Source organism: Colossoma macropomum, unplaced genomic scaffold (assembly GCF_904425465.1).
Source record: "Colossoma macropomum unplaced genomic scaffold, Colossoma_macropomum, whole genome shotgun sequence".
Lineage (NCBI taxonomy): Eukaryota > Metazoa > Chordata > Actinopteri > Characiformes > Serrasalmidae > Colossoma > Colossoma macropomum.
In genome coordinates this window covers 34056355-34069581 of record NW_023494810.1, presented here as the reverse complement: position 1 = coordinate 34069581, position 13227 = coordinate 34056355, and the positions used below count along the sequence as shown (strand labels likewise).

General features: G+C 43.6%; 1 protein-coding gene across 1 annotated transcript in view; it reads right to left on the bottom strand.

Moving 5' to 3' along the window:
• Nucleotides 1-13227, bottom strand: part of LOC118799843 (rootletin-like) — a 72148-nt gene that overhangs the window by 14683 nt on the left and 44238 nt on the right. The window contains 7 exon segments of the mRNA XM_036559918.1: nucleotides 2346-2477; nucleotides 4371-4571; nucleotides 5310-5459; nucleotides 8476-8700; nucleotides 9971-10186; nucleotides 10829-10992; nucleotides 12941-13061. Coding sequence (XP_036415811.1) covers nucleotides 2346-2477; nucleotides 4371-4571; nucleotides 5310-5459; nucleotides 8476-8700; nucleotides 9971-10186; nucleotides 10829-10992; nucleotides 12941-13061 — 1209 coding nt within the window.

Genomic DNA, 13227 nt, shown 5'->3' with positions numbered 1-13227 from the left:
ACATGTCTGGTGCCTGAGGTCTGCTTTACAACTGGAGCTAGCATGATGCTAACCGCATGCCTAACTCATTACACACTTACTTCAAGCTGTGCTGAGCTGGTTAATAATCTCTAACAGACTCGCTTATATGGTCTTATACGTTTTACAGGAAACTGTGTGTGTGTGTGGGGTTGGGGTGGCTGTGTAAAACAGATTTTTTTTTTTTGCCAAACTGTAACTTTGTTTTCTTTTTATTACTCTAATGTAAAATCACCCACATGGGCATTCAAGTCTGTGGACCACAACATTTTCACTTAATAAAACTTTAAATCTTTTATCTTTGGTCTGGAACAGGGTTACTATACACCGATCAGGCATAACATTATGACCACCTCCTTGTTTCTTTACATCTTCAAGGACTGAAAACAGTCCACCAACCAAAAACATCCAGCCAACAGCGTCCTGTGACCACTGATGAAGGACTAGAGGATGACCAACACAAACTGTGCAGCAGCAGATGAGCTATCGTCTCTGACTTTACATCTACAAGGTGGACTGACAAGGTAGGAGTGTCTAATAGAGTGGACAGTGAGTGGACACAGTGTTTAAATACTCCAGCAGCACTGCTGCGTCTGATCCACTCAGACCAGCACAACACACACTAACACACCACCACCACGTCAGTGTTACTGCAGTGCTGAGAATGATCCACCACCTAAGTACCTGCTCTGTGAGGGTCCATGGGGGTCCTGACCACTGAAGAACAGGGTAAAAGGGGGCTAACAAAGTATCAGAGAAACAGATGGACTACAGTCTGTAACTGTAGAACTACAAAGTGCACCTATATAGTAAGTGGAGCTGATAAAATGGACAATGAGCGTAGAAACAAGGTGGTGGTCATAATGTTATGCCTGATCGGTGTGTGTCCCTGTTTATACCGTGTTTATTCAAGCATAATTTAATGATCAGAAACCAGGAGCAGATTTTGGAGGACCAGGACTGAGTACCTGCGAACTACTCCAGTATCAGAATACGAGCAATTACTTACCAGACACACAGTTATCTTCTGTTTCACACACACCAACTCGTCCTTCCAACAGATCAGCAAATGAAAACACACACACACACCTTCAGAGTCACAAAGCTGAGGACGCAGCCCAGTCAGAGGACTTACAGGGAGGTATGGGGGGGCAATACGGCCATATGTTGTCATTACTGTGATAAATCAGATCATACTACTATTTTCTGAGCACACGATGATACGATCAGCAACACTGAACAACTGCATGGATCATAAAAAAGACCTGGACCAATTATGGAGATCCTGTAAACAACAACCACCACCAGTGTATATTAACTGTATAAACTGTAGAGGAACGAGCAGCTGATCAGACGGCAGCTAATTATTCCATTATCATAATTTATTCGTTATTGCTGCTGTGCTGAGGATGATCCACCGCCCAAATAAAAGCTGTGTTCAGACTGCAGGCAAATCGGGTTTGTGTGTCCAGACATCACCGCGTTTATCTGCATGGGTTGCCGTGGTAACAAGGTAGGCGTCAGTAACGCCGTAACTACGCTGGTGATGCAGGAGAGATGGAGGAGCATCATCTGGCCCTCCAAACTCTTCAGAACTCGCTTCATCATCGTGAGTCTTTGGAGCTCTTCTTGAATCCCAGCACTTCATTAGTCTGGATTTGACATCGTCGCTGTTTGTCGTGTTGCAAGTGACGCAAAAGACACTTTGAAATCTGATTTGCGTGTCCAGAGCGTCCAGACTGAGATGAATCTGTAAAAATCTGATTGGAGTCACATTTCAAACCACTTCCAAATGTGATTTGGACCTGATTTGTAAAAATCTGATTTCATGTGATTTTTTGCTGTCCAGGCTATGAAAAATCAATCTGGATACAATCTGGATATGAAAAATCAGATTTCATGTGGTTTTTGCTGTTCAGACTAACAAAAATCAATCTGGATTTGGGCTGACAGTCTGAACATAGCCAATATCCTATGTGGTCCTATGGTGGTCCCTTTCCATTGATGGATGGTGTAAAGGGGCTGAGTTTGAAGTCTGGATATAATCTGGATATGACAAAAATCTGATTCCATGAGGTTTTTGCTGTTCAGACTATCAAAAATCAATCTGGATATGACAAATTGGATTTGGGCTGACAGTCTGAACATAGCCAGTATCAGTGGTGGTCCTATGGTGGTCCCTTTCCATTGATGGATGGTGTAAAGGGGCTGAGTTTGCAGTAACTGTAAACCTACACAGTGCAGCTGTACGGGAGGTGCCAATGCTAGTAGCTAAAAGGTAGATGGAGCTAAAATGCTGCTAACTGTGTTTGTGTGTGTATGAGCACCTGCAGCAGTGCTATCTGTCTCTGCGCGTCCTGCAGGTCCTGCTCCGCTGTGTTCAGAGACTGATCCAGACGTCCTTTCTCCGCAGACAGACGCATGCTGCTCTCCTCCGTCTTCAGCTTCTGACGCTCCACCTGCAGCAACAAAAGCACAACAGAATTTAATATCACAAATATACTGCCTGCAATCAATGCTTTCCCATAAAAAAATATATGGACATGTATTTTCATGTATTTCAAATACATTGCAGTAGATGCTGAAATACATCCCAAACACTGAAATGTGTTTCAGAATATAGTGCTATATTAACCAAATATATTTCAACATACATATTTTAAAATGTATGGGGAAATATTACACATAGAAATGTACCGTAGAAAAATAAACGTATGTAAATTTGTTTATCAAATCCATTAGAAAATGTATGAAAATATCCAGAATCCTGTCTGATGCTCTTCACTGTCTGATACCTTTAGAAATGAATTTGTGTTCCATCTTCATTTTAAATCTGATCAAATGATCCTTTATCAGGACAGAAGCGAGTGTTGTGGGTATTGATACTCTGTGAAAATGCAGTTATGATCTGATATCTTGTTTATGTGAAATACATTGTATGTGAGAGTCTGACTGCAGACGTACATGGTTAATGTAAAGTCAGTACTCCTCATTCAGTTCATGTATATTTAGTTCTATCTGTAAGCTTTATTAAAACTACATACAGTATTACGTACAATTAATGTTTTTAAACTTAACAAAAATATTTTTCGGCCATTTTCATACACTGTAAAAACATATTTGCTAAACACATTTGGAATATATTTTTTTCCATTAGGGGGGCAAAGACTCAAAGCCCGTCAGAGGAGCTCTGCCAAAATGTGGGCTGAATCAGACGCAGAAACCAGCGCTCCTCCAGTGCGATTCTGGAGATTCAGGTCAGACGTCGGCTGATAAATGGACAAACTTTTATTATTGTTGGTTATTGTGTTTCTGCTAAATACAGGGTGATTCAAAAAGATTCATCGATTTCAAAGTGCCATATGTTTACAACCGTGAGGTGTTTAGGAACCAATCAGAATCCAATTGTAAGAGGGGGTCATAGAGTTTCTGGCCGTCAGTGGAAGATGGCTCCCTTCAGTCTGAGAGGAGATGAGACCCCTGAGCAGAAAACGTCCTGCATTCTCCACTTCAATAAGAGTGAATCCGTCATAACTGTGCCGCGTGATTATCGTGGGCAGTGAAGCTCCAACAGCTCAGAGCGTTCGTCGCTGGTTCCACAACACTGGATGATCTCCGAAATCGCACTGAAAGAGCCGTGAGTGCAGCGACACCCGACACGCTCAATCCAGTATGGGATGAGTTTGACTATGGTGTTGATGTTGTCTGTACAGCTGGAGGAGGTTCAGACTGAGACCTTGTACAATTACATAATAAACTTTATCCTCATTTAAACCATTTACAGTTCACTGCATTGATCTGTAATGATTTACAACTGAAATAAATAATTTTGAAATGAATCTTTTTGAATCAACCTGTATTTTGCTGCTGCTACTTCAGAATTTTATGAAATGTCAAAGTCGTAACTGCTAAGTTCTACAGGGGGCTCTCCGTTTTTATTGTTTTTTACAGTTTTTCACATATTTTTACATTGTGTGTAAATTTCCTGATGAATGGACCAAAAAAACGGCCCAGAATTACTTGGAAAAAAGTCTGGATCCCTTGACTTACATTAAAAGTATGTTTTTTCCTTCTCCTGTAAAGTTACCATGAAGATCCAAGGCCTTGTGTGTTTATTGTTGTGTATATTCATTGTCTGGTGTGTTTATTGTTTATGCTGCACTCACTTCACTCTGTTGTGTATCTGCACTCTGTGTAGTTCTGTGTAATGTGCTGCTGTTGAGTGTTTGAGACCTGAAGAACCACATTTCGTTCCAATGTAGACAAGTTACACTGTGGAATGGCAGTAAAGACCCCTTGATTTGAAAACCCTGCTCTGTGAGGTTCTCCGCGTTCTCTGTCGGGGCTCTGACCTTATCCAGCGTGTTCCTGAGTGCGTTCTTGTCTTTCTCCAGCCGCACCGCCTGCCTCTCCGCATCCCTCTTCTCCGTCTCTAGCAGAGCCACGGCTCTCTGCAGCGCTCGCAGACGCTCCTCTGCGTTCGCCCGCTCCGTCTGCGCCGCCTGCAGACTCCGCTGAGCCTCGCACAGAGCGGAGGAGCGCTGACGCAGCGCCTGCAGGGAGAGAGAGAGAGAGAGAGAGAGAGAGAGAGAGAGAGAGAGAGAGAGAGAGAGAGAGAGAGAGAGAGAGAGAGTGAGAGAGTGATCAAAGCACATTTAATATATTTTACTATTAAAGTGTTCTGAAGTCCTCAGACGGATGGATTCCTGACAAACGAAAACAGAACAACATTTAATCGTTTTCCCACATCGTCCACTCCAATAACTCTGCTGCAGCCGCCCGCAGGAACAACACCCCGCATCACTTTAACGGGAAAGGGAGGGGCTAGAATAAACAGACGGGCTAAACTGCTCCAAAATGGGCAGAATGTTTTTACAACTTAGTTATTTTTAATATAAGGACTGTATGGACGGGAAGAGCCCGGTATGTTTTGAATCTTGGGTAATATTTACAGACTGCATCAAATCCTTATTTTAAAGAGGTGAAAAACATTAGGCTTGCCATGATATGGACCCATTTAATATGTTACATTACTGCAAACTTAAAAAGAAAATAAGCCCGTTTATTAAAGACATATTAAAAAGCAAAGCGTCCCCAAACTTTTGAGGAGACGGCTCGGGCACCGGAATATGTCTGCAGATCTGCCAACCTTGGGAAAATATTCTGAGTAGCACAATAATGTCACATTCAGGTTTATCCCAGCATGTGCAAAAATACACACACACACGCACACACACGCACACACACGCACACACACGCACACACACACACACACACGCACACACACACACCTCCTGCGTGTTGGAGAGTTCGGTCTCCAGCTCCTCTCGACGCAGCTGGCTGTGTGTGAGTTCAGACTGCAGTGTCTGCACGCGCTCAGTGAGAGACGCCATGGTGTGTTTCCCCTCACTCAGCGCCGCCCGCAGCTCATCCACGCGCTCCTGTGGAGAAACACACACACACACAGTCACATATGCAGGCGTCGTAACACACCCTAACACTCTCTCTATCACACACTCCGTCACATTTAGCATAATCAAACTCTGCAGCCTGGAGCGCAACGTAATCACACACCAGCCGGCCCCTTTACACTCACAATCAACAGCTCATAAAACCTCCTCTGTTTGCATTTCTGTTCATATTTATGGCCCCTTCTCACTTCAGTTCAGATATCAGACCACTCTGAACAAAACATGCACCTATAAACAAACTGTTTAGAGATTTAACTGTGACTCTTTACAGCGTTCACCGCTGTGGCTGCAGCAGCGAGGAAGGAAACGCTCCTCCAACTGCCTGACTGGGAGTTTCACTAAGCGCTGACGTTTAATTCTGAAATTCCTGATTCAACTTTGCTGTAGTTTTAAGTTAGAAGCAGTTAGACTTAGTCAAACGTTTTAATCTAATGTTTTTAATGTTATTAAATCGATTTTGTTTCAGAAAGATGCATAAATTGATCATAATATGTTGCTGGTACTTTACAAGTTTTATTTAATTGTCACGTCAGCAGCCGACCATTCTCCTCCTCACCACCAGAGGTCACAATTTCCCCAATTCTAGCCACATTTACTCACCTGTTTGTCATAAGTGGTCCTGTAAAGTAACCATTTTGGAGATACAAGGTTTTGTTCCAACAACAGCGATAATATATATACATACACCGATCCGGCACAACGCTCTGACCGCCTCCTTGTTTCTACGCTCATTGTCCATTTTATCAGCTCCACTTACTATATAGGTGCACTTTGTAGTTCTACAGTTACAGACTGTAGTCCATCTGTTTCTCTGATACTTTGTTAGTCCCCTTTTACCCTGTTCTTCAGTGGTCAGGACCCCCATGGACCCTCACAGAGCAGGTGCTATTTGGGTGGTGGGTCATTCTCAGCACTGCAGTAACACTGACGTGGTGGTGGTGTGTTAGTGTGTGTTGCGCTGGTCTGAGTGGATCAGACACAGCAGTGCTGCTGGAGTTTTTAAACATCTCAGTGTCATTGCTGGACTGAGAATAGTCCACCAACCAAAAATATCCAGCCAACAGCGTCCTGTGGGCAGCGTCCTGTGACCACTGATGAAGGACTAGAGGATGACCAACACAAACTGTGCAGCAGATGAGCTATCGTCTCTGAGTTTACATCTACAGGGTGGACCGACAAGGTAGGAGTGTCTAATAGAGTGGACAGTGAGTGGACACAGTGTTTAAAAACTCCAGCAGCACTGCTGTGTCTGATCCACTCGCACCAGCACAACACACTTTAACATGTATCTCCAAAATGATAACTGTACAGGAGAAGGAAAACTCAACTTTGTTTTGGAGGTTCATGAAGTTTGTTAACAGAGGTTACTGGAACCAGATGTTTTTTAAGTACTTTTGAAGCCTTTCTATTGGTCCATTCATCACAAAATTTTGGCATGTTGTAAACGTCCATAGGCACTTTCAAATTTTGTAAAAAAGTACAAAATAGCAAAAAATGGAGATACAAGGCTTTATCCCGACAGCAGCGATATATAGTGCTGCTGTCAGAGCAAACTTTTATCTCCAGAATGGTAACTTTTACAGGACGAGGACAAATATTCTTAATTTTTAATGTAAGTAAATGGAGAAACACTATTTTCCAAGTAATTCTGGACTGTTATTGTTGGTCCATTCATCCAGAAATTTTGACACAACATAATTTGAAGAAATCAGTTACCCTTTATGTCAGAAAATGAAAAACGGGGCTCCCGAGTGGCGCAACCATCTAAGCGTTGACCCTGTGATCAGGAGATCGCGAGTTCGATCCCTGGTGATGCTACAGCCGTCCCTAGTCGGGAGTCCGAGAGAGCACAATTGGCCTCGCTCTCTCTGGGTGGGTAGGATGGCCCCTCCTTCTCCCCCCATCACTCAGCGCGATGCCAGTCAGCGCAGGCGTCTGTTAGCTGACGTAACAGATCTGGCGGTTGGCGCTTTCCTCCGAGCGCGTTCGGCTGTCCAGTGACGTTGTGTGAGCGGCAGTTTGAAAAGATGTGGTGGAGCTTCACAGGTCTCGGAGGAAGCCTGTGTTAGCCTTCACCCTCCTAGCGCTGGTAGCATCGTGTGACTGGGGGAGTCCTAACTAGCGGGTGGAACTGGAGACGACTAAATTGAGGAGAAAATTGGGCAAAAATCAAAAAAAGAAAAACGGAGATGGGGGTCTCGTCCCGACAGTAACGAGAGATACAGATATTTGTTTTTGGGGCATTTTTTCCCATTTTCTCTCCAATCTGATCGTGTCCACTTAGGTCTTCCACTAATCTCACAATACCACCAGCACTAGGCAAACACAGGCCTGTGATGCACCAGTGCATCTTTTCAAACTGCTGCTAATGCAACATGATTGGACAGCTGAACGCACTCAGAGTAGAACACTAACCACCAGTGATGTTACGTCAGCTAACAGACGCCTGCGCTGGCTAGCGTTGCACTGAGTGATGGGGGAGACGGGGGGCCATCCTGCCCACCCAGAGAGGGCGAGGCCAGCTGTGCGCTTTTAGACTCGCAGCCACGCGGCTGTAGCATCAGAGCCTTGTTATTTCTTATGTCTGTTTCGGTTTGTTTTGTCCGGCCATGACTACAATTCTGGATTTGCGAATTTTGATCTGATTTTGATCTGATGACTGATACGCTTTGCCACTCAAGACCTTGTTTCGTTGTTACTTTGGTTTGGCTGTAAATAAACTTCTGCCAGACTCCTAAATCCTGCATGGCAATAATTAGCTGGAGGCTGTCAAGATGAAGAAATGCTATCTGTGCCCAGGATGACGAACTGAGCTGCTGAAGATCCTAAACTGACTGAGAAAGCTGTAAAAAAGTTAAATGAATATCTAGAATGAAATTCTATCAAAATATCCAGAATGAAGTTGTAATAAATTAATACAATAATAGTATAAAGAAGTTATGTTGGGCTGAAGACTGAACTGTAACCTTTGTCTCAGTGGACTGACCTGCAGCTGTCTGCGGTCCTGTTCGGCCGTGGTCAGGTGTTTCTGCAGCGTGGCGAGTCTCCCCTGGGTGGTGCTGTGGGCGACGGTGGCCTCCTGCAGGCTGTTTGAAACACTCTGAGCTTTCTCTCTCTGAACGCCCTCCGCGTCCTGAGCTTTACTGAGCAGAGCGGTCAGTCTGTCCACCTCCCTCTGCAGAGACGCCACACGAGCCTCAGCCTCCACCACCTAACACACACACACACACACACACACACACACACACACACAAAGATACAAACATCATTTATACCCACAGATCATCAACATGTGCATTACGTGCTCTAGGCTGAATGGGTGGAGCTAACCTGTTGTACACAAAGTGCACGGGGCCAAACTGCTGTAAGCTGATTGGATGGCTACATGCAAATGTATTCATTCTTGTCAAATCACAACCATAATGAATTTAAAAACAAACTGCTGAGGGCTGAAGGGCCGTGGCTAAATCCCTAGTGCAGCGGTCAGCAATGCAAGTGTTAAGAAGAGCCATTTTGTCCTTTTAACAAAACTCAAACCACCTTGGGAGCCACAACAGTTTATGTCCATTTTATTGAAGTAACGTTTTACCACCTTGACTGAAAATACGTCTTAATATGTGCTAATTTCCTGGCATAGACTAAAAATATAATATAAACAAAAACTTCGCTCTGCTTTAAGTTTCATCTCAGCTACAGCTGCTTTTCTCACATCTCCAGCAGGAAACTTTTCCTCAAAAGTAGAACAGTTTCCTGTAAAATGTCTCTCAACATTCAACTTTTAAGCTGAAGTCACTTCTCGTTCTCCAGCTTCTTGTTTGAATTTTCCTGTTCCACCTTAAATGGTGCCTGAGGCACCAGAATGTAACTGCTGCACCATTTAAGATGGAACGGGAGAATTCAAATAAGAAGCTGAGAAACTGACTTCAGCCTCACGACTTTTTAGTGTTTCAGTTTCTCACTGCAGATTAAACGTATCAGGAAACCAGCTGGAGTGATTATAAACACAAATAAGTCCATTCATCTCTAAATTATCGATGTTCATCTTAAATCACTCTCTTTGCCGTTTCGTTAGATACTAGCTAGGCGAGACTGTTGTCTGTGTTGCTATGGTGACCAGCAGTCTGCGCTGATCTTCAGGGTTAAATGGTGAATCAGCAGTTCTACATTAACTCCAGAGTTTAAGACCATTTATTGTTAAACTGTGTTGAACGATCAGCAGAGCTTTATTTTACTGTAAAGGACGATTATTTTATTTTTACCTACTAATCTGATTCAGCTGTGGAGCCACAACAGGGCAGTAAAAGAGCCGCATGTTGCTGACCCCTGGCCTATACGGACTGGGGAGTGAATGGAATGCTTTGTAAATTCACTACATAAGAACTTTTTTATTTTAAAACAGCAAGGAGCACTCAGCTCTCCACGACATGAAGCCTTTTCGCTCCTGTAACTGTGTGAAGTTCAGTGCCTGTCCAGGCGTTTACCTGTTTGAGGATGCTGTCGTGTCGCTCTTGTGTAGTCTGGGCCTCTGTCTCTCGCTCAGTGAGACACACTCTGAGACGCTGAATCTCTCCTTCCAGGCTCCGCCTCCCCAGCTCCACCCGAGTGGCCCGAGACTCCGCCCCCTCCAGAGCTTCCCGCAGCCTCCGGCGCTCCGCCTCCAAGCGCACCTCCCCCGCACGCAGCTTACTGCACTGCTCCTGTGTGAGAGATCATACAGGTTGTGTGGGCAAGCAGAAGATTTATATCAGAATTTGAAAAATCAAAGAGAAATTTGGCAAATTCACTCATTACAGTGCTTTGGTTAAAGCTGCACTATGTAAGATGTTTCGTTAAAACTGAGAGAAGTGTCGTTTCTGAGTGAGGAGAATATAAACAGGCTAAAATATGGTGCTGCTGCTGCGAGTCGCCCTGTAAAGCCTGAAATAATCATTTAAAAGTCAGAGGCGTCGAGTTTTTCACACCACGTCGTACGTCTTTACGTGTTAACGTCACACACAGACTCAAAAAGAAGGTCCGGCTCGATGTTTCGGCCTCAAATGATCTCAAATCAACATCATACTGATGAAGATATGACGACAATCACATCCTCAGAGACGCTCCTTCACCAAGTTTAGACTGAGTTCTCTCTGAATTCTCTTTCAATGCACTCACAAAAGTCAAATTCATCCACTAATGGGGGTCATTTGCAATTACATATTTCCACCAGAGAGGGCTCCAAATCCCCAAATCCTACATAGAGCTGCTTTAAGGAGGTTTTGATGTCAGTAATTAAATAAGTAATTACACTTACTGTGTGTGTGTGTGTGTGTGTGTGTGTGTGTGTGTGTGTGTGTGTGTACCTGCAGGTGTTTGCGTTCCGCCTCTGCGTTCTGTAGAGTCCTCTCCAGCTCGTTCACCCGGTCAGTGAGTGCTCTCCTCTCTCTCTCTCCTCTCCTCACACACTCCTCCTGCTGCTGCAGTAAAGCCTGAGTGGAGGTCAGCCTGCTGTCCACTCCACGCTTACCTACACACAGACAAACACGCGTGTACACGTTTAGATACACGCACACACACACACACACACACACACACATAAACAAACTTGTTTGATTGTTGTCCACCCAATCTGATTGGTTGAAAAGTGTTCTGTTCAATAACAGCATGTTTTTTTCACCCTACATTACATCATCATTACCACTGACCCCGAATACAAAGCAAGAATGATCACTTCACTCTAAGCTGCCGGAACTTCTTAACATTACTAGTGACTGCGCTTGCAAATTGCATATCGGCACCGTTCCGACTCCGGAATGCTCGGTCTGGTCGGGAATGGCGTGCTTGTGTACAGCTTTTTGATTTGTTTTATGGTTTTCATACAATATTTGTTAAATTCTGATTTTTTTTCCCACAGGAATGAATTTTACGTCCATCAACTGTTCTCTGCTTGACCAAAATACTCAGCTTACATACACTACCTCAGGGCAGACCTCGGAGCATGAATTCAACATTGTTCTGACCCGCACTCATCTGTTTTTTTCCTCACTCCTCGTTTCTCCCATAGACTTCCATTCATTTTGCCCCCAAACAAGCCCAATTATTTGTTTGCCCGACAGCCACCAAACTGCATGTCCTCACTCAGGGCAGGTCCTCAAGCTCTAATCCACCTCCATACTGACCCGCACTCCTCTATGTGTCGTTTGATCATGCCTCGTTCCTCCCATTGAGTTCCATTCATTTTAAAAAACACTTTTTGGCAACCTATTAAAAACCACTCAGTGAACAATCCCTACATCATAGCAACTGCCTAGCAACGCCTTAGTAATCACGCAATCACTCTGCATTTTCTTCAGAAAATGTACTATACTTTTATGCTTATTATGATTATTACTATTATTATTATTAAGGCGTTTCACAATTTCTGCATAACTAAATGGTTTAGATGTAATCAGAGTCGTTCAGAGTGGTTTGGTGTGAAACGCCCTGTTCTAGATAAACTTACCGAGTCAGAACTGTTCACAGTGGTGGTGATAAGAACCAGACGTCCACCTCTAAAAGCTCCCTCACAGAAAGTTCCTACATGAAATGGTTATGAATTCACTGCCTGATGACTGAGACACTGTTTATGATAGTTTAGAGAACTTAAACTCCATTCATGGTGGAGGGATACATGCAGGGAGCTGTGAGGCAAAATAGTCCCCAAAGAAAACTTATTATTTCAGATTTTCCACTATTTTCTATCATCAACATTCCATATAGACTCAGAAGACTCGTGTAGGTTCACTGGTGGTTCTGGATAGTAAATAAAATGTCTATATTTGTGTTGTAGTCATGGCGACCCCTGGTTCCTATCACCACCACTGTAAAGACATCTGAACCATTTCACACCAAACCACTCTGAACCTCTTCACTGATTACTGCCTGACTGAGATAATGTTTGGGTCTAAAACTGCTCGGACTCAGAACTAATTACATCAGATCAGATTCTGTCGCAGTCTGTTAACCGTGACAGCTAACGTGACGCTGTGGGGTCAGTGGTGGTCACTGTGCAGAGCTGGTCCACTTGCTGTCATAAATGCTGTTCCAGCGACTAAAATTCGCTCAACACTCTGAAAATAGAGTCTTAAATGTAATGAGGTGTTAAATAAGGTGTGAGAGGCTCTCACTGCAGTATGTAGACACTATCCTACTGAAATTACTTGGACCAAGGTGGTCAAGCTCAGAGAGAGGACCACCGAGATCGCCACAACAGCAGTGTTCTTATTAATGTAATATTTTTAAAATTAAATTTCATTTTCAAAACATCACCGGGCTGATTTTTGGTAATGGAGCACGCTTGTTGATTTACATACAATGTCTATACGTTTCTGTTATTCTGGCCACATTTTCCAATTTTTCCCAGAAGATTAACTGCCTTGAGTGGTCAGTGTAAGTTTTAATATCTGTCTAGCCCTTCGTATGTGTGCATGTTTTACCTTCCTGACACTCCTGCAGTGTGTTATGCAGGTGAGTGAGGCGGTTCTGGGCGGAGTCTCTTTCTCCCGTCACCTCCTCCAGTTCCCTCTGCAGCGCCCCCAACTGGCTGCGAGCCTCATCCTACACAAACACACACAGCAACACGAATCAAATTATTACAATAACATTATTACAACAATTTAGTAACAGTAGTAGTAAATACCCCCCCAGAACCCTAATAACAATAATAATAATAATAATAATAATAATAATAATAACTAAAGAGGGAAAGTTCGTGAACTTTAAG